Consider the following 22,777-nt stretch of genomic DNA (forward strand, 5'->3'; position numbering starts at 1 on the left):
CGCTTTTCCGACCGCCTAGCACCATCAGGGTAGTTCTCGTCACCGAAAACATTGAGAATCGGCAAGAGATGGGAGCAACTGCCATATCAATTGACGTCGGAGCTGGGAGACGCCACCCGTCACTGTTTCATTGTTGTTGGCGCCGCCGGAGGGCTCGTTTCTGTTGCTTCGGTCATCGGTTGCCATCCAGAAGGACTATTGTGTTGTAGGTCGCTGCTCTAGCCGTTGTAAGTGTCGTTGTAGCGCTGTTGTTCTTCCTCCTCCGAGACGTTGTTGCTGTCGTTATGCACTACCAAGTGGTGGTTGCATCCGAAAGTCCGAGCAAGGTTGCTGTGGGGGTGTTGTTGCTTGACTGGGAAACAAAAGGAACCACCGCCACCACCGTGAGGTGGTGGCTGTCATCGTAAAATCACCACTGCCGCCACCTTAACCACCAAATGGGTGGTTGGCTTCCCTTCCCGAGAAAAGAAGTGAAGATGTGCGTGTTTTCGTTGTTGAGTGTGTGTGTGTGTATGGCTAAAGTTCTCGGAAACGGCATCACCACCACCATAGGGTGGTGGCTGCCGCCATGCGCCACCGTCGGCCACCATTAGGTGGCTGTGTGTGTGTGTGTTAGTTATTGTGTGTGTTACTTTTGGTATTTTCATTGTAAATTGTAACAAAAATGGAATAATGAGAAAGAAACTCTAACCACCAACATGAGGTGGTGGCTACCGCCACCAGCCGCCGTGTCGGGTGGCGGTGTGTTTTGCCTTGTTGTTTTGATTCGATTGGGATGCTTGAAACCCTAATGGACCCAATGAAGCCCTAATGGGCTTAGTGAAACCTTAATGGGCCTAATGAACCCTAATTGGTCAAAGGACCTAGTTATTGGGCCTATTAGGCTAATATGGGTTTGGAAAACCCTAATGACATGAAACCCTAATTTGGGACATATCGGGACCGCATCGGAATTATTTAATGAACTTAAAATATTAATTAATAACCAATTGAAATTAACCTAAGGTCGGGTGGGACTTAATGGATTAAGTAGAGGCACTTAACCCTAATCATCATTTCATGTGAAAACCCTAATTTCACATGGGTTTATTGTTGGGCCTTCTATTGGGCCTTGATGATTGGATTATTAATGGGCCATCCAAGAATAATCATATGGACTGGAATATGTTGATGGGCTTAGGGTAAGGCCCATATGAGGACTTGTCCCCAATTTGGAAAATTGGGCCATAGATGGGCCATAGTTTGGGCCTTAATGATTATATGATATTGGGCCATTAGAATGTCAATTGTTGGACTGGAATAAATGGTTGGGCCTTAGAGTGAGACCATGTAAAGGTTTGGGCCTAATTTGGAAAATTGGGCCATATGTTGGGCTTTGACTCATAGTTGACTGTTGGGCTTTTGGATTGGGCCTTAGGCTTGGATCAAGCTAAGATTGGGGTAAAGCAGTCTTTTACCCCAAGCATGGACTTATGATTATGTATTGGAATCCAATTATTAATTGGGTGTTATTTTGATGTTGACAGTTCGGGAACCTGTCATCCAACAGTTGGGGTTAGGTCTGCGGGACTTCAGCAGTGTGAGGTGAGTTACCTTTCAGTAGGAGTGGGTCTAAGGCACCAAGACCGACCCACTAATAGTTGATTACAGTTGAGATGATTGTCTTTGTGATAATTATCTGGGTTGCTATTACTTGATGTGTTCTATGTGCCAATATGATATGTTCTATGTGATAGTGGTAGTAGGAGGGGAACAGTCCCACGGTTCGGTCGTTAGGACCGAAGGGTAGGTCGGACACCCAGATATGTCTGAAAGCATGTTTATGATATGTTATTATGTGATAGAAGTAGGGATGAAATAGTCCCCGTGACCGGGTGAGATAGACCAAAGGGTAGGCAGGCACCCCAGAACGGCCTGGCACGGGTACGTCAGCACCCAAGAATGGCTTGACATGGGTAGGTCGGGCACCCCAGAATTGCCCGGCAGTATGTATACTATGTGATTGTATGGTATGTGGTATGATGGGGGAACTCACTAAGCTTCGTGCTTACGGTTTTCAGTTTTGGTTTTAGGTACTTCGTTTTCAAAGGAAAGGAGTCAGCTCGATCACAGTGCATCACACTATGGTTTTCCGCACATGAGATCTTTGGGATTACACTCTGATATGGTTTTATGATAACCTGTTTTGATTATTTCTAATTTTTTTTACATGACATGATATTATGGATGTTTTATAATACAATTGGTTTTATAATAAAGTATTTAAAAATAAAATTTTTGGCCTGTATTTTGGGGATGTTACGGCTGGAAACCCTTACTTTCCAAACAATGGGAATGGTGGATGTATTGAGGAGATTCATGAGGAAAATCTTGAGGAAGATCCGGAAGAGGATTCTGAGGAGGAGTCAGACGAGGAGATACACATCAGGGAGATCATTGACAAGACTTATCCCATCAAGGGCAGAGATGAGCCCTTCCACTTCCCTCTTTTCAGGATGCACCTCCACAATGAGTGGCATAGCTACACACACGAGCGAGAGAGGATGGTCTACGACCCATATTTGGCATGTATCCATCGCACCATGCCTCGAGCCCTAACACCCCCGCACACCAAGCACTACCCATTATGGTACCATGAGTGTCCCTCCTGGGCACACGAGTACAAACCATCATCAATGATATAGATCGAAGGCAAGGCCAAAATCATGGTGGTACGAGTTTGACGCTTCTACGAAGATCAAGATTTCCATTAGGAGATCATACTAGCTCTATGGGGTGAGCGGGTGGACACTACGACCCACGTACACTCCTTAGAGGGAAAGATGGCTGCCTTGGAGTGAAATCCCTAGCAGCTGAGACAAGGGTAGCAACCGTAGTAGACAACTACCACACTGATAGACACAAGGGGTCAGGACACGTAAACAACAATTTCCATAACGACAGCCGAGAAAGCTCATGGACTTGCTCATACAAGGACTTTTCCAACTGTAAACCCAAAAACTTCTATGGAAACGGGGAAGTGATCGAACTATCACGTTGGTTCGAGAAGATTGAATAAGTTTTTGAGATCAACTCATGTACGGACGAGTGCAAGGTGAAATTCGTTGCCTACATATTCATGGATTCTGCCTTGACAAGATGGGATGGCCATGTAAAGACTATGGGCTTCAATACTGCGAACGCCGTGAGTTGGGAAAAGTTGAAAGTCATGATAATAGAGGAATATTGTCCGAGGAGTGAGATGCAAGGCTTCGAACAAGAACTCTGTAATCTCACAATGAAGGATTCTGAGATAGCGGCTTACATCAACCGCTTTAATGATCTGGCTGTCTTGTGCCCAGGAATGGTTACTCCTGGGTACAAAAGGATAGAGCGATACATCTAATGTCTTACCCCATAAATCCAAGGGATGGTCATTTCTTCTTTACCAACCACCTCTGACAGTGCAAAACGCATCGCTTATTAGTTGACTGACCAAGGCATCCACTAGGGAATAAGAGAAACAATGCAGGAGCCCACCGATGTAATTGGTACATTCCCTATCAATAACTCCTATGCCGATGTACTTTTCGACAGTGGTGCCGAGAAAATCTTTGTTAGTCATAAGTTCAAACAACTACTAAACCAGAACCCACAAACACAGCAAGGGCCTCCGAATCATCTCGTGCATCCAGGCGCAGGAGCACTTGCACAAAAAGTATTATGCATTTCTAGCACACATAGTGGACTAGCAGAAAGAGGTGAAGGAAATATTAGACATACCAAAAGTCCGTGATTTTCCTGATGTGTTTCCAGAAGACCTCCCAGGGGTTACCACATGTACGGCAAGTCGAGTTCATAATCTACATAATCGCAGAAGCAGCCCCCGTAGCAAAGTCTTCGCACAGACTGGCCCTGGCGGAAATGTAAGAATTGTCTAGTCAACAACACAAATTATTAGACAAGGGATTCATTAAACCAAGTTTCTCACCCTGAGGAGCGCCAGTCTTATTCGTGAAGAAGAAAGATGGATCCATTAGGATTTGTATTGACTATCGGGAATTGAAAAAACCAACTGTCAAGAATCGGTACCTACTTCCCAGGATCGATGATTTATTCAACTAATTACAAGGATCCGACTACTTCTCAAAGATCGATTTGCGATCAGGATACCATCAACTTAGAGTTCAGGAAGAAAGATGTCCCTATAACGGCTTTTAGAACCCGATATGGTCACTAAAAGTTTGTAAGTTATGTCATTCGGATTGACCAATGATCCAATAGTATTCATAGGCCTCATGAATCACATATGCAGACTGTACCTAGACAAATTTGTGATCGTATTCATTGATAATATATTGATGTACTCATGAAGTGAAGAGGAGCATAAGCAACACTTACAATCAAAACTAGAATTACTACGAAAAGAGAAACTTTACACAAAGTTCTCGAAGTGCGAGCTCTGCTTACAAAAGGTAGATTTCTGTAACGCCTGTGTTTCTGGGCTTGTCATTAATGTTGATATAATAGTCTAGCTTAACCTTTGTAACCCGTTTTGAAATAATAGAAGTGTATTATTTGAGTATTATGTGTTTTGTGCTTAATTGCTTAATTATGTGATTTGATTAATTAAGAATAAAAATAAGCGTCAAAATTTAAGTGTAAAATAAACTCGATATCTTTACATAAAGTTGTAATGGCCGAAACGAGGTTTCCGAATATATATAGAACGCCCAAATCTGACTTCGTATGAGGAACTTATGATTTTATGAAGTTTCGACGTAGCGGTATGCAGCCCGAATACTCGATTTGAGATCAAGCGGTTTTTAGCCGAAACAATCTAAACGAGAATTGAATATCTCTTTAGTGGTAGCGAAGTGATAAAAGATAGGCGACAACGGACGTCGGACGAAGAAGTTATGAATTTATAACGAAGTTTTCCTATCCCGGCCTACTAAAAAAATAAATAATGAAAATAAATTCAAAATTAGCCGACGGAGTCTAAACGAAAGTTGTAGAGCGTAGTCTCACCTACGCGTGGATATAAAGAACGTTAAAAACGGAGTTCGTATGAAGAAGATATGAATTTCCGAAGTTTATTAAATAATTAATATTTAAATTTAATATTTAATTCGGATGTATATCCAAAGGAGTCACCGATCTGATCCGAAGTACGCCCAGCGTACAGCGAAACATGACACGCCTCGCACTCGAGTTCTTCGGATGACGCATGCAGTGATGAATTCGGACGCGTACGCCCCGCGTACGGCTATACGCCCAGCGTACTGCGAGGCTTCAGCCTCCTATAAATAGGATGCGAGGGTTCCGGGCATATTTGCTCAATTCTTCTCTTTTTCGTGCCGAAGCTCTGCGTGTAAACCCCCGAAGCCATCCCGACACACCGGATCTCATATCCAAGTTAAGAAGGAAGTTTTACGCTCCCGAGATCCCGAGAAGTGCGATCCCCGAGCCGAAGCTCTGCCCGCGAGGAGACCGGTTTTTGTGAAGATCTTCCAGATCTACCAAAGAATACTACTTCTGCAAGTCGTAGTGCTGTCCGATCATCTTCTAATCAAGTGAGTGTGTGGTTACTTTCTTCTAACACATAAATATTAACTATTTGCTATGAAATACGTGTTATGTGAGTGTGTAGTTACTTTCTTCTAACGCATAATTATGAAGTATTCTATACGAAATACGTGTTATGTGTATAATTTTGTTGTTATGTGTGTGAACGAATATTCACTCTCTTCTATCTCATACATCTGAATTATTTTCTATGAAATACGTGTCATGTGGGTGTGCCTCATCTGTTATGTGGAATATGTATTGAATGAAAATGCTATACAGGTTTTAAACTATGTATAAAAATATATATATTTATCTACTAATATGTTGGGTAGAACATGGGTAGATAGTTGATGTGTGATAAACAGATGAGAGGCCTCGATGTTGTTGTTGTTGATCTAGTTATTCAGCGGAGTATGAATAACGACCACAGACTCTTTCTAGACAGTCCAATGGAACGCTAGCAGGTTCATAACCTGTAGGTGTTGTGAACGATGTATTAACCGGTTTACTCTATCCCCCTCATGGTTTCGTTTAGGATATCTATTGTTCAGGAAACCCCTTAGCAGTAATGTCTGTCCCGATGAAAATCCCAGATTAGGTCCCTTGAGATAGATGTTGTTTTAGGGACGTAAAGTGAGGATAACGGGAATGGGTAATCGGGTTATCGTTGGTTGGTGAAATTAAATATAATTATTTATTAAGGGTTGAAAACCCTATATGCTCACCAGGCTACCAAGCCTGACCCACTCAATTTATTTGTATTACAGGAAGTGGCGCAAGGGCATAAGATGGATGAACCATCAAGTGGTTTTGTTTACAAGTCTGTATATGTATATATTTGTTGAATGACTTGTAATGTTATCGTTTATGCTTTATGGTCTGTATCGGAACATGACATCCCGAGTTTTGATTATATAATGAAAATACATTTCTTTTATGAAATGCTTTGGTAAAAATTATTTTATCATACTATGTTTTTGGGAACAAATTCCGCAACTCTTTCAAATCAAAAGGATTTACTCTGAAATTATTTTAAAAGCATAAATGAAAATCGGTCTTTTCTGGCCGAGATTTTGGGGATGTCACAGTTGGTATCAGAGCATTAGTTTAAGCGAACTAGGAATTTTTAGGATTTCTAGACTGAAACTTAGAATGCTAAGTGGAAATTTGAGTTAAGTGTCTATTGGATTTTTGACACGAGCACTAGTTTATTTTAGGAAAGTTGCCTAAAATGCTTTTACGTGCTAAATGTTATATGTTGCCATATATGATATTAATTGTTCGGACTATGGTCTGTTGCCGACCGGATGTGGAAACCTTATGTGTGTAGGATTCTAAGCGTATGTCTACGGTATTAGAACTAACATGTAAACGTTTCGGAGTGATAAGGATGATTTGAATATCTATCGTGAATGAGGATCTAATTTCACCTTATTCGGTGTGTAGATCAAAAATGGTGAGAACAAGAAGTGGAGTTGCAAATGCTGATGAAAACAGGAATCAACCACCATTGATTGAACAAATACCTGTCGTAGCAGCAGCACCTGAGCCAATAACCATGGCTGGTGTGCAAATGATGATTCAAACAATGTTGGATCGTCAAATGGAGAAGACTAGGCGGTTGCTTCAACAGAATCGTGAAGAACTGTCAATTCGTGTGGAAGAGCCCGAATTAAATAAATGGCACTCGGAAGGTGGAAACTTCAGTGGGTCTGTTGGTCAAGCCAACCCACCGATAGTTAGGCAAAACAACCATGACGGAAGGAATGATGGAATGGGATGCAAGTACAAGGACTTTCTAACTTGCAAACCATCAACCTTCAATGGAAAGGAGGATCTGATTGGAGTTATGGATTGGATCTCAGAAATGGAGTTGGCCTTCATGACTTGTGGCTGCAGAGGCAAGTTGCAGACTATCTATGCAGTGCACCGGTTCCGAGGTGGAGTCGTTCGTTGGTGGAACACTTTAGGGAAGACTTTGAGCGCTAATGAGCCACTACAATTGACATGGGCAGAATTCTTGGTGCAGTTCAAACGCAAGTTCTGTTAGGCCCAAAATTTGTTGGATTTGGAGAATAAGTTTTTGGCATTGACAAAAGGCAGCATGTCAGTTGATGAATACACTAATAACTTTACCGATAAGATGGAGTTTTAATTGCGCATCGTGCCAGACGAGCTGACAAAGGTTGACCGATACGCAAAAGGACTCCCATAGGAGTATGAGGTGCCAGTACGTCAGGCACATACTCTAGAGGCAGCTATCTGGCCTGCCAAGTCTGTTGAGAACATGATTAAGGGGAGAACCACCGACAAGGTTGAGGTTGGTGAGAAGAGAAAGTTTGAGGGATCATCTGGTTCCGGTAAGAAAAGCAAATTTTCAAAATCTGATTCGAAAAAGTTTGGTGGAGGAAAAGGAGGCGAAGCGAAGTGGTGTGATAAGTGTAAGAAAAAGCACTTTGGGAAATGTAGTGAGGATGTAACTTGCTACAAGTGCAGAAAAATTGGGCATTTTGCCAATGAGTGTCCGAACAACAAAAGGATGTGTTTTGGTTGTAATGAAGAGGGGCACATTTTGAAAGACTGTCCGAAGAAGAAGGAAGCAGCTAAGCCCAACATTTCACCAAAGCCGAAGGCGAGAGCCTTCCAGATGACACTTGAGGCTGCAAAAGATGAAGCTGATATCGCTTCAGGTACCTTTCTCGTAAACGAATTACTTGCTCAAATTTTGTTTGATTGTAGAGCCAACTACTCCTTTATTTCGCATGAGTTTGGTAGAAAACTAGCTTTGCCTGTTGATAGACTAGATAATGCTTTATTAGTCGAAGTTGCTAGTGGCAAGTTTGTACCTGTTAGCCATCGTATGAAAAACATCTTAATCGACCTTAATGGGAATAAGTTTCACGAGGAATTATTGCCTATCGAACTTAATGGTTTCGACATTGTTTTGGGAATGGATTGGCTTAGCGCCAATGATGCCGAAATTTTATGCAAGAAGAAGATAGTTAAAGTAAACCCGCCTGGGAAAGATTCATTTATGGTGTACGGGGATAAACGACGAGTAAATTCTGGAATCATTTCCCTAATGAAAGCCATGAAGTGTTTGACCAAGGGATGTACATCATATTTAGCATTCGTGATCGATGCTAAGAAGGAAAAGAAGGTGATGCAGAGTATTACAGTGGTGTGTGATTATCCGGAAGTATTTCCCGAAGATCTTCCTAGATTACCACCTGATAAACAAGTGGAGTTCAGAATAGACTTGTTACCAGGAACGACGCCAATAGCAAAAGCACCTTACCGATTAGCACCGACGGAGATGAAGGAGCTGATGATGCAACTTCAGGAGTTATTGGACAAAGGTTTCATTAGACCTAGTTCATCGCCCTGGGGAGCTCCGGTGTTATTTGTAAAGAAGAAAAATGGAAGTATGAGGATGTGCATTGATTACAGGGAGCTGAATAAAGCAACGATAAAGAATAGATACCCGTTGCCGAGGATTGATGACCTGTTCGATCAACTACAAGGTTCAAGTTATTTTTCAAAGATCAACCTAAGGTCAGGATATCATCAGCTGAAAGTAAGAGAGCAGGATATAGAGAAGACTGCATTCACAACACGATATGGACACTACGAGTTTTTGGTTATGTCGTTTGGACTAACCAATGCTCCAGCAGCATTCATGGATTTGATGAATAGGGTTTGTAATCCGTTCCTTGCTAAATCCGTGATAGTGTTCATTGACGACATTCTGATTTATTCAAAGAGCCAAGAAGAGCATGGCAGACACTTGCGAGAAGTGTTGGAAGTCTTGAAGAAGGAGAAGATGTATGCAAAGTTATCCAAATGTGATTTTTGGATTCGAGAAGTCCAATTCTTGGGTGACGTGGTCAACCAAGGAGGGATAATGGTTGATCCAGCAAAGAGCTGTGATGAAGTGGGAGCAACCAAAAAGTCCTACGAAAATCCAAAGCTTTTTAGGATTAGCCAGATATTACCGAAGGTTTATCCAAGGCTTTTTTTCGATCGCTAGTCCATTAACAACTTTGACCCACAAAGGAGCTACCTATGCTTGGAGTGATAAGCATAATGAAGCATTCGAGAAGCTAAAGAAGAAACTATGTGAGGCACCGATACTTTCTCTACCCGATGGAGTTGAAGACTTCGCTGTATATAGCGATGCGTCTGGGGTTGGATTGGGTTGTGTTTTGACCCAAAGGGATAAGGTGATCGCATATGCGTCTCGACAATTGAAAGAGCATGAAAAGAACTACCCGACTCATGATTTGGAGTTGGCAGCGGTAGTTTTCGCTCTGAAAATATGGAGGCATTACCTCTATGGCACGAAGTGCAAACTTTTTACTGATCATAAGAGTCTCCAATATCTCTTTAATCAAAAAGAATTGAATATGAGGCAACGACGTTGGCTAGAGTTACTTAAGGACTACGACTGTGAGATACTTTACCACCCCGGTAAAGCTAATGTTGTTGCTGATGCTCTCAGTCGGAAAGTCAATCTTGAAAGGAAAAGGCCAAGAGTGTTGAGAATTGAAGTTGTCTCGACAATTGTGGAAAGTATAAAGAAAGCTCAAGAGGAAGCTTCTGAGAAGAATGACCAAAAGTAGGAACGTTTGGGCAAAACGTTGGTGTTCGGTATAAACAGTCATGGACTGAAGGTGTTCCAAGATCGGATTTGGATACCTAAGACAGGAGGAATCAGAGATCTTCTGATGGAAGAAGCTCACAAGACCATGTACTCGATTCATCCCGGTAGCACTAAAATGTATAGGGACCTGAAACCCTACTACTGGTGGCCGATGATGAAGCTTGATGTTGCAAAGTATGTGGCCGAGTGTGTGACTTGTGTGAGAGTCAAGACACAACATCAGAAACCGTACGGGAGTTTAGAACCATCGTCTGTGCCTATGGGTAAGTGGGAAGACATTGCTATGGATTTTGTCACTAAACTGCCCAAAACAAAAAGTGGTCACGACATGATTTGTGTGGTCGTTGATCGATTCACTAAGAGTGCGCATTTCATAGCAGCCAAGGAGAAATGGTATATGGATAAGCTTGCGAATTCTTACGTGAAAGAAATTGTGAGGCTTCACGGTGTTTCGTTAACGATTGTATCGGATCATGACAGCCGTTTCACCTCGAGGTTTTGGAAAAGTCTACAAGAGGAATTGGGTACCAAGTTGTGTTTAAGTACAGCTTACCATCCACAAACTGATGGTCAGAGCGAACGAATGATACAAACACTTGAACATATGATGAGAGCATGTACCCTGTAATTCCTAGGTAATTGGGATGAACATTTACCTTTGGTAGAATTTTCCTATAATCATAGTTTCCACTCGAGCATAAAGATGGCACCTTATCAAGCTTTGTATGGACAGAAGTGTCGTATGCCGTCTTTTTGGCTTGAGGTTGGGGAAAAGCAGTGTATGGGACCGGAGATAGTCCATCAAACTGCTGAAAAGGTGAAAATAATTAGGGAAAGAATGTTAGCAGCCCAGGATCGTCAAAAGAGCTATGCTAACAACAAGCGAAGACCGATGACTTTTGAAGTTGGAGATTCGGTTTTGCTTAAAGTCTCGCCGTGGAAGGGACTTATAAGATTCGGTAAAAGGGGAAAATTAAGTCCAAGGTTTATTGGACCATTTAAAGTTCTTCAGAGGATTGGGAACCAAGCTTACAAGCTCGAACTACCAGAAGAACTGAATGGAATTCATAACACTTTTCATGTGTGTTATTTGAGGAAGTTCACGGGAGAAGTTCCTGACATGATTCCACTTTCGGAGTTGAGAATCGATGAGAACAAAAGGTTGATTGAAGAACCAGAGGCAATCGTTGACCGAAAGAATAAGAAGTTGCGACGCAAGATGGTCGAGTTAGTGCTTGTCAGATGGAAACACACGAATGGGCCGAACATCACCTGGGAGACGGAGAGTGACATGATGGGTCGCTATCCGCATTTGTTTGTTGATGTGTGATTCTGGGGACGGAATCATTTTAAGGTGGAGAGAATTGTAACGCCTGTGTTTCTGGGCTTGTCATTAATGTTGATATAATAGTCTAGGTTAACCTTTGTAACCCGTTTTGAAATAATAGAAGTGTATTATTTAAGTATTATGTGTTTTTTGCTTAATTATGTGATTTGATTGATTAAGAATAAAAATAAGCATCAAAATTTAAGTGTAAAATAAACTCGATATCTTTATATAAAGTTGTAATGGCCGAAACGAGGTTTCCCAATATATATAGAACGCCTAAATCTGACTTCGTATGAGGAACTTATGATTTTCTGAAGTTTCGACTTAGCGGTATGCAGCCCGAATACTCGATTTGAGATCGAGCGGTTTTTAGCCGAAACAATCTAAACGAGAATCGAATATCTCTTTAGTGGTAGCGAAGCGATAAAAAGATAGGCGAGAACGGACGTCGGACGAAGAAGTTATGAATTTATAACGAAGTTTTCCTGCCCCGGCCTACTAAAAAAATAAATAATAAAAATAAATTCAAAATTAGCCGACGGAGTCTAAACGAAAGTTGTAGAGCGTAGTCTCACCTACGCGTGGATATAAAGAACATCGAAAACGGAGTTCGTATGAAGAAGATATGAATTTCCGAAGTTTATTAAATATTTAATATTTAAATTTAATCTTTAATTCGGATGTATATCCAAATGAGTCACCGATCTGATCCGAAGTACGCCCAGCGTACAACGAAACATGACACGCCTCGCACTCGAGTTCTTCGGATGACGCATGCAGTGATGAATTCGGACGCGTACGCCCCGTGTACGGTTGTACGCCCAGCGTACTGCGAGGCTTCAGCCTCCTATAAATAGGATGCGAGGGTTCCGGGCATATTTGCTCAATTCTTCTCTTTTTCGTGTCGAAGCTCTGCGTGTAAACCTCCGAAGCCATCCCGACACACCGGATCTCATATCCAAGTTAAGAAGGAAGTTTTACGCTCCCGAGATCCCGAGAAGTGCGATCCCCGAGCCGAAGCTCTCCCCGCGAGGAGACCGGTTTTTGTGAAGATCTTCCAGATCTACCGAAGAATACTACTTCTGCAAGTCGTAGTGCTGTCCGATCATCTTCTGATCAAGTGAGTGTGTGGTTACTTTCTTCTAACACATAAATATTAAGTATTTGCTATGAAATACGTGTTATGTGAGTGTGTAGTTACTTTCTTCTAACGCATAATTATGAAGTATTCTATACGAAATACGTGTTATGTGTATAATTTTGTTGTTATGTGTGTGAATGAATATTCACACTCTTCTATCTCATACATCTGAATTATTTTCTATGGAATACGTGTGATGTGGGTGTGCCTCATTTGTTATGTGGAATATGTATTGAATGAAAATGCTATACAGGTTTTAAACTATGTATAAAAATATATATATTTATCTACTAATATGTTGGGTAGAACATGGGTAGATAGTTGATGTGTGATAAACAGATGAGAGGCCTCGATGTTGTTGTTGTTGATCTAGTTATTCAACGGAGTATGAATAACGACCACAGACTCTTTCTAGACAGTCTAGTGGAACGCTAGCAGGTTCATAACTTGTAGGTGTTGTGAACGATGTGTTCACCGGTGTACTCAATCCCCCTCATGGTTGCCTTTAGGATATCTATTGTTGAGGAAACCCCTTAGCAGTAATGTTCGTCCCGATGAAAATCCTAGATTAGGTCCCTTGAGATAGATGTTGTTTTAGGGACGTAAAGTGAGGATAACGGGAATGGGTAATCGGGTTATCGTTGGTTGGTGAAATTAAATATAATTATTTATTGTGGGTTGAAAACCCTATATGCTCACCAGGCTCCCAAGCCTGACCCACTCAGTTTATTTGTATTACAGGAAGTGGCGCAAGGGCATAAGATGGATGAACCATCAAGTGGTTTTGTTTACAAGTCTGTATATGTATATATTTGTTGAATGACGTGTAATGTTATCGTTTATGCTTTATGGTCTGTATCGGAACATGACATCCCGAGTTTTGATTATATAATGAAAATACATTTCTTTTATGAAATGCTTTGGTAAAAATTATTTTATCATACTTTGTTTTTGGGAACAAATTCCGCAACTCTTTCAAATCAAAAGGATTTACTCTGAAATTATTTTAAAAGCATAAATGAAAATCGGTCTTTTCTGGACGAGATTTTGGGGATGTCACAACTTCCAAGGACATGTAGTCAACAAAGAAGAAAGTACTGCGAGGAATGGATAAAAATTTAAACTCAGAGATGACGGAATACAATATTTCATGAATCGAATCTGGACGCCAAAGTGTAACGATCATAGGGATTTGATCATGAACGAGGCACACAAGACAAAATACTCCATTCACCCTAGGGCATACAAGATGCACCGGGACCTGAAAGGGGTGTATTGGTGGCCAAACATGAAAGAAGAGATTGCCACTTACGTAGGTAAGTTCCTAACCTGTTCTAAGGTCAAAGTAGAATACTAGAAGCCCTTTGGGCTGTTACAACAACCAGAAACACCTTAATGGATGTGGAAGGTGATTACCACTGACTTCATGACAAAGTTGCCCAAGAGTACGGGTGGACACAATACCATTTGGGTGATCGTACACAAACTAACCAAATCCGCACACTTCCTATCAAACAAAGTGACGGATAAGATGTAAAAGTAGACAAGAACATATCTCCAGTAGATTGTGAGACTACACAGTGTGCCACTGCCTATTATCTCGGATTGGGATAGTCGATTCGCCTTGCATTTTGACAGTCGTTACAAGAAGTCCTTGGGAACCCGACTTGACATGAGTACAGCCTATCACCCACAAACCGACGGGAAAAGCGAGAGAACTATTCAAACATTGGAAGATATTTTGAGAGCTTATGTGATAGATTTCAGTAAAGCTTGGGATACCCATTTACCATTCATCGATTTCTCATATAACAACAGTTATCACTCGAGCATTAAGGTTGCTAAATTTGAATCCCTCTATGGGCGCAAGTACAGATCACCATTGTGTTGGGCTAAAGTTGGGGACTCCTAACTGGCTAAGGGGTCAAACGACCAATAGCACCCTCACTGACCCTGAGATCATACAGGAAACAACAGAGAAGATCGTTCAGATCCGTGAACGACTAAAGGCATCTCAGGACCAACAAAAGAGTTATGCGGATAAACGACGAAAAACCTTGGAATTCCAGGTTAGTGACCGCGTAATGTTGAAGATCTCACCTTGGAAGGGAATGATACATTTTGGAAAACGTGGGAAACTAAATCCTTTAGCGGCAAGAACTTGGGAGTTCCAACTAACTTTCATGTAAAGTATTGTTATTTTTAATAATAATGAACTTTATAATAATTTGAATTTTTATAATTCAGAGTAAATATTTTATACATCCTTTATACCATCTTTATTTTATAAAAACGTCATCATTTTTATAAAAATACCAAGATTTTATAAAGGTTTGACTTTTTTTTATAAAAAAAACTCACTAGTTATTAAGTTGTACCTTCATCTTGAAGGGGCAACCACCTAAACCCTATAGTAGCTTACCTTTAGTCTCATCCATGTCCCCCATACCACCCCCATAACCCACCCTACCCCCCACCCTCCTTCCCCCTCTCTCTTTAACTTAGGGCCGAACGACCTTTTTCTCACATTCATCTTCATCATTTTCTTCTTCTTCTCTAAGAAAGAGCTCTCCACTTCCATAGCTAAATTCTTCCAAGTGGTTCTTGAGTTTTTGGTAAGTATTTCCTTCATAATCTAGTGATTCTACACACTTATATATTAGTTTCAACCCATTTACACACATTGTCACGTGTTACTATTCATAGGATCTTCAAATCTTCAAAGTGTTCTTCAAGTGTTCTTGAATTGAAACTTTCCATCTACAACCTTTCATTCATCAAGAAAACACACATTAGGTGAGTTTATACCCCTTCATTTTCAAGTTTTTCCAAGTTTTAGGGGGGGGGGGGGGGGGGGGGATACAAGTAAACTTGTATAATAACACATGTTGTTATACATGCTTCTTCTTCAAGTTGTGTAAAAATATTGTATTCATGAAAAGATGTTGTTACTTAGTTATTTGAACATTTACATGTGGTATGTTTGTTTAGAAATACAAAACTATGAAAAATAAGTATAAACAAATTATATGGTCTTGAGAAAAAGGTCACAAAAACAAAACTATAAAAACTAGGGTTTTGATAAACATAATATGACTTTTCTAGAAAAAAATGGTTATAACCAAGTCAATACACCATTTTTGTGGGATTTAAACCAATATATGTTATTTGGAACATATGTCTTGAAACTAGTCAAAATACCAAAGATTTAGTTTTGCAAAAAAAAAAAAAAAAAAAAAAAAAAAAAAAAAAAAAAAAAAAAACCTTAAAAATCTAACGTTTTATGTAAATGCGAGTTTTCTATGGCGCCTTTTATGTTTTACAAGTTTTGGGGGAGAACACACTCTAAACAAATCCTATTTTGATAATTTAAAGGCTTTGCAAACAAAAAAATACAAGTTATGTCACTAAAACATATCTAAGCGTAAATATCAGCTTTTTATAGAAAAATTATGGTCTATTCACGAACTGTTTTACCCTTCTTAAAATTAATAGATTTCAAAATTGTACAATATGTAAATAGTTCAGGTCTATACCTTTTTAAGGACTACTCACGTACGTTCATACGATTTTTCTACTATCTATGGTGACTTTTACAAAACTGTCTATCATTTCAGAATATTTTCGGATAAGTCTGTGAAAATAAACATTTTCACTCTGGTTAGGAACCACTTAAGGCCAGGGTAAAAATTATGGACAAAGTAGACTCATTTTCTAACCTGTGAGAGTTTACGAATCCAAATTTCAATGTATGATGATTTTTCTATAATTTTTCTAAAAACATGGACAGAAAAAGTTAAAAATAAATTTTATAAAGTTTACAAAAAAAATCTAATTTTTACCTGTTAGTGACGTTAAAAAGGCCGAAGACTAGAAAAAGTTGGCTTTATCATACTAAATGTTTTTATAGTATAATTAGATGTAAAATTATATGATATAATCTGTTAAAACATCTAAACAACCTAACTAATATATATATATATATATATATATATATATATATATATATATATATATATATATATATATATATGTGGACACAACAAAACATATATGACAAACGACAATGGGTGTAGTTTATGGGTCATTAACACTATTTTACCATTTTGGGGCGAAAACATAATTATTTAAATGTATAATTATTTTACACTATGTAATCACTATGGAAATGTAATATTTCCAGTTACAAAAGGGCGTTCATTACACTATACGTAAACATGTTAATATAATTTTGTGAGACATAGTCTTCACCGTACCTACCAGAGTACCTACAAAAGTCTTTTATTATAACCAGAATCTCCCGTAAGAGAGCGTGATACTTGTATATAGATCTATACGGGACTGACAATCCCGCACCTAAGCCGTTTGCTACAGCTAAACCGGCAGTTCTTGAGTGACAATTGTCATAACATTCTGACGCCTGAAGAACGCCGCAGCAGGTCAACTACGATTTTAGCATGGTTATAAGAACTCACATAGGGTATTAACAATACATTTGGTTTACGGAGATAACATATATTCATATGGTTTTATATAAGAATAAAACTACATAATACTATCTTTAAGTACAGAAGTACTTATACATTTTTGGTCTTAGAGTTCTTAAGACTACAACTCATTTTAAGAAAATATTGGATTTGCTGGAACATACACTATCATTCTACAAGGAAAAGTTACAGATTTTTCACATACAAAACTCGTATTGGGAAATCAATGATACATTTGGTTTACAGGGCAACTTTCACTCAAATGGTTTTATATAATAAAACTACATAATCTTATCTTCAAGTACAAAAGTACTTATACATTTTTTTTCTTAGGGTTTTTAAGACTACAACTCGTTTTAAGAAAATATTGGATTTTCTGGAACATACACTATTATTCTACAAGAAAAAGTTATAGATTTTTCACATTCAAAACTCTTATGAACTTACCAACTTAATTGTTGACACATTTTCAAACTACTTGTATTCTTAGGGAATCGTTAAGCAAGGTAATTACAAAGTTGTGAGGATGGACATTACAACATCACACTATTCATTTTTGTCGTAATGTATTGGAATTGAAACAGACAACAAATGTAATTTTCCCAATTATAATTATGAGGGTTGTGTTGCTTTGATCGCTATTATTCATCAAGTTATGATATTGTTCATGGAGTCATCCACCCTCAGACATTTCCGCCATTCTGGTTTGGGGGTGTGACAATATAGAGCTTGAAGTTACCATCATCTTTCAGATTTGTTCAAGGTACTCCTTCAAATCCAATCTTATACTCTTCCAATATGTCATACGACGAGTACAACGAGATGTCGGATCAATTGTTGTGAAATGGAATAGGAGGAAGAGGATCGGCCAAATATAAAAGAACACGGGTGAGAGAGGAAAAGCTAAAGGAGTTGATTGAGTTGAAAGTTGTTGAAGCGACATAGGTTTGCGAGGGTCTTGATTCCGACAAGTGCAAAGTGGCGTGGGATGAGGTGGAGGAGGTGAGTCGGGCGAAATTTGATCTCCAGTGAAAACTAGATTAGAAGAAGGATCCTTTACAGTCGTGTGAGACTGTCAATGTAGTCATGAAGTGTCACCGATAATATTTATATCCAGGTAACACTTTTGTTTCTCTAGAGATCTCTGCGAAAACCTCAAAGTGCTTCAAGACGGACCATCTTCCCTAATTCTCCGAGCCCTAAATTACTTCATAATGTTAGTTCAATCTCTACACAATCTTTTCCCTTTTTGTGTTATTACAGTTCAATTGATTTTCATTTCAATTCATTGTTTCGATTTCTCAATTACAATCTAGTTAACTATCACATTTAAACTCTTACGATCTAAATAAAAAACCATTGATTTTCGATGAGTGTAAGGTGAGTAAGGCGACAACTGATCTCCGGCGAAAACTGGATGAGAACAAGATCCTTTACAGTCGTTTTGTGAGGAAAATCCTAAGACAGACGAGGTGGATGGAGCCTAATCTCAACAATTTCAACATCCCGCTAAAACTGGTGATAGAGTTTGACCCTATTATGAAGGAGGAAACAAGAGACGAAGAGAAAATGATGAGGAGAGAAACAAATGGTGGACTCTTTTAAAGCAAAACCCTGAAATTCATTGGTGACAAGAAGTCACATTAGCTTCAAATGCTTTTGTGGTTTATGAAACCGGTTAAATTAGGTATCACTGATCAAAAATACAAAACAACAACCACCTTAGACCCCTAAAAAACACTAAAAAAAATTTAAGAACTAATTAATCCAATTCGAAAAACATTTTGGGGCTAAAATGTTATATGCCCTGAAAAATGAATAAAAACTCTAGTTTAGTCTAATAAATGAAAGTTTTTTTAGTCATATGTCACACTCTCATTCAATTTGTCAAATGTTATTTTATGGTTATTTTTAATTAATTTCCTTTTCACATGTCATTTTATGAGTTTTTTTTATTTTAATAAATTTCACATAATATTTTAATGTAGTAATTACATTAAATTTACTAATAAATAGATATTAATTTCATTAATGAACTTACATTCTAATTTCAAAATTCTCAAATTAAAGTTTATTATATTCTTTTGTTTATTTATTTAAATTATTTGTGTAAATTTAAAATATAAAAAAACATTTCAAGTTTAATAATTTATTATTTTTTATTTTTATAAATTTAAAGTTTTCACATATTTACGCCTCGTTCCCGAGTTTAACAAAAGAAAAGAAGAGAAGAGAAAAGAAAGTCACGAGAGAAAAGAAGAGAAAGGAAAATAAAACAAAATTTTCTTTTGTGTTCCCGAGTTGGAGAGAAGTGGAAGGAAAATAAATTATTTTGTTCTTTTTTTCCAAATCCTCCCAAATCGGAAGGAAAGTTAGGAGGGAAAGTAATCCTCCCATTTTCCTCCACTTCCTTCCAATTCCCTTCTTTAATAAAACTCGGAAACATCAATTTCTTTTATTTTCTTCTCATTTCCACTTATTTCCTTTCCTTTCTCTCCTTAAGTTGAACTCGGGCCGGGGTGTCCTATTTTTTTTTAAATTAACCAATATAAAATATATGGATCGTTTTGTAATATTTTCTTTCTTTTCTCTCCTTAAGTTGAACTCGGGACGGGGTGTCCTATTTTTTTTTAAATTAACCAATATAAAATATATGGATCGTTTTTTAATATATATTTAACGTCGTATAAACAAAATTTCCCCCTGGTTAATAGTAAAGCGATCGACAGAAATATATGGCGACGGGGAGCGGCGGACCAGCGGCGGCGAAGATAGTATGGAACGAGAGACAGAAAAGGTTTGAAACAGAGGACAAGCAAGCATACTTGCAGTACGAGTTGAGAAACGGTGGAAAATTGATGGATATAGTTCACACCTTCGTTCCATCAAGCAAGAGAGGCTTAGGTTTAGCTTCACATCTCGCTGTTGCCGCCTTCAATCACGCTCAATCCAACTCCTTATCCGTTATCCCTACCTGCTCTTACATCTCCGTAAGCTTTATCTACCTCCATCCTTCTTCAATTTTGTAGATCAATTTTAGGGTTTTTTCGATTGTATGAACGTTTCCTCCGCGTTTTATCATCATGAATGTCTTTCCTCTCCGATTATATCAATTTCACTCGAATGAAAAGCATACTGCATACATGTTATAAATGTTTCACCTAGAAGTAGGATGGTTTATGCAGGTTATATATTTTAAACCCCCTTTGATTGATCAGTAACCAATTTTCGACATCAATAATCAATACAGACTAAGAAGATTGAATAGTTAATTCATCAAATGTTCTGTTTTTCGTTCTTGAACTTGAAGGCTCTTGGATTTACCAATTATGGATAACAATCATCGATAAAGATTAAGAAGATTCAATTGCTGATTCATCAAATCGTCTTATTTGTTCTTGAACTTGGATTCAACAGTTAGAGATAGCATTCATGATAGAGATTAAGAAGGTTGAATTGTTAATGGAAGCTAATGTGTTGTTTTGTATATGGCAGGAGACATTTGTACCTAGAAATCCATCTTGGAAGTCTGTATTGTACTCTGAAGATCTCAAATCAAGCATTTAAAAGTGTTGTAGTTAGCTTTGCTGCAGAATAATAAGCCAAATGTTGAAGGAATGTCATTGGCCATATATGTCCCTTTGTAGCATACTTAAGAGTTTAATTTCATACATGTAATATTCACTTTGGGTACGAGTGAAAAACTTTAATTTACCAAGATTATTATAGAAAACGAGTTATTTATAATTTTTCAGTCAAATAAAATTGCAGTTTTTTTAACCCCAATAAAATGAATTATTTCATTTCTTCGTTGATTCCCACGTGTCATTTACCCCAATAAAAAATGAGTTATTTATATTTTTTTGTTGTTTTAAACTCGTTCAATCATTAGGTAAAAAGAGTTTCACCGGGATATCCACAACCATTCTTAAATTTACCATTTCCTTTTGCAAAAATATTTTCATTTTTTTCTTGTTCAATCGGCATGAAATTGAGTCATTTAACGTTTTAAAGTTTGAAAGAAGATTTTCATTCACAAAACAATTGACAAGTTGAAAATATGATAACATCGTGATAAAAATTATCAATCACATATGGGACTCAAAACTCTCACTCAATTAATAACATTGTTATTGTTTATTAATAAGGGTTATTGTCATTGTTGCTCAACAAACTTTAGGATATTGGTTTAAACGGTCTCTCGTGACTATTTTTTGTATTTGAAGGGCACAAACTTGTATTTTTAGGTTTTAAAAGGTCATTCTGGACAATTTGAAGGGGTCACCCGATGGCACCCATCATAATCAGCAAGTTTAAATGCCAACTCAATTGCCACGTGTAACACCTAATGTAATGCTTTCTTTAGAACTCAAATCCGATCAAATCCCTTACCATCTTCCATCTTCACCTGCTCTAATGTTGTCTTCTCCGGCCCCGTCGCTGTCTTCTTCGGCTCCAGCGATGGCCCTGATGTTCACTCCGGTAGAATCGAACACTAAGCATAGAGTCTGATGTTCACTCTGTAACACAGTCCCTCTCGACATAGATCGACTCTAAGGATCGATCCGCAAGGGTTCATTCTCGTTTCCGTCAAACGAGATTGAAATTGGGAACGATTTTGAAAGCTACAGAGAAGATGAAGATGGTGGGAGCGGAAGTGGGTATCATCACGAAAGAGGCCCGCGCTTAGGTGGTGATGTTTTTGTCGATTTGATCCATCCTAAAGCAATCAAGGAGCTGAAAGTCATCGTCGATCGGATGATTAGGTCCGGCTATGAAAAAGAGTGTTGTCAGGTTTACAGTAACGTCCTGCCTGATGTCTTAAACGAGTGTTTATCCATTCAAGGAGTTGAAAGGCTTAGTATTGAAGAAGTACAGAAAATTGAATGGAAAATTTTGGATGAGAAAATGAAGAAATGGATTCAAGCAATTAAAATCGTGGTCAAGGTTCTTCTTTTTGGGGAAAAACGATTATGCGAACAAGTTTTCAGTGAATCCGAACTTATCAAAGAAATTAGTTTCGTTGAAACAACAAAAGGATGTGTGATGCAGCTGTTGAATTTTGGGGAAGCAGTTGCAATTGGGCAAAGATCTTCAGAAAAACTCTTTCGAATTCTCGACATGTATGACACGGTTGCAGATGTTTTCCCTGATTTTGAATTTCTTTTCACTTATGAATCTGGAGAATTAGTCTGCAACGAGGTGAAGGTGGTTTTAACCGGCATATAAAATCATTCTCTAAATCAAAATGTTTGCTTGAAATCAGTTTCTAAAACCGTTTTTCTAAGATGTTTGCTTGAAATCAATTTGAAAATCAAATTGTTTTCTTGAAATCAGTTTCTAAACTCCTAAAGTACTCTTTCCTTCCCGAGGAACTGGATGTCAGTGAAGGCGGCCAAGATGACCAAGGTATCACCTGATTATCATCTCTAATCATCTTATCATCTAAATCTGTTTCATCTTCGTCTCCGTCATAATCATCGTCAAAAACCATATCTCGTGGAGTTGAAGATGATCGCCAAGAACTCATCGATTTATGTGTACCCAAATAAGGGGTAGTGGTGTTGTGATTTTTGGAGGTTGTGAATCAATGGTGGTTTTTGTTG

At 38.5% G+C, this 22,777-nt stretch overlaps 2 protein-coding genes across 2 annotated transcripts; both read left to right on the forward strand.

Moving 5' to 3' along the window:
* The first annotated feature begins 19,857 nt into the window (after nucleotides 1-19,857).
* Nucleotides 19,858-20,918, forward strand: LOC111880942 (acetyltransferase At1g77540). Its single transcript, XM_023877356.2, has 2 exons — nucleotides 19,858-20,161; nucleotides 20,667-20,918. The coding sequence occupies exons 1-2, from the start codon at nucleotides 19,907-19,909 to the stop codon at nucleotides 20,736-20,738; spliced, it is 327 nt and encodes a 108-aa protein (XP_023733124.2). The 5' UTR covers nucleotides 19,858-19,906; the 3' UTR covers nucleotides 20,739-20,918.
* A 570-nt stretch (nucleotides 20,919-21,488) lies between these two features.
* Nucleotides 21,489-22,400, forward strand: LOC111880930 (exocyst complex component EXO70B1-like). The gene is made up of 2 exons (XM_042896151.1): nucleotides 21,489-21,643; nucleotides 21,797-22,400. Exons 1-2 carry the CDS (start codon nucleotides 21,489-21,491, stop codon nucleotides 22,398-22,400), a joined length of 759 nt encoding a protein of 252 aa, XP_042752085.1.
* Nucleotides 22,401-22,777: the final 377 nt, after the last annotated feature.

Source organism: Lactuca sativa, chromosome 6 (genome assembly GCF_002870075.4).
Source record: "Lactuca sativa cultivar Salinas chromosome 6, Lsat_Salinas_v11, whole genome shotgun sequence".
In the NCBI taxonomy this organism is placed as follows: Eukaryota; Viridiplantae; Streptophyta; class Magnoliopsida; order Asterales; family Asteraceae; genus Lactuca; species Lactuca sativa.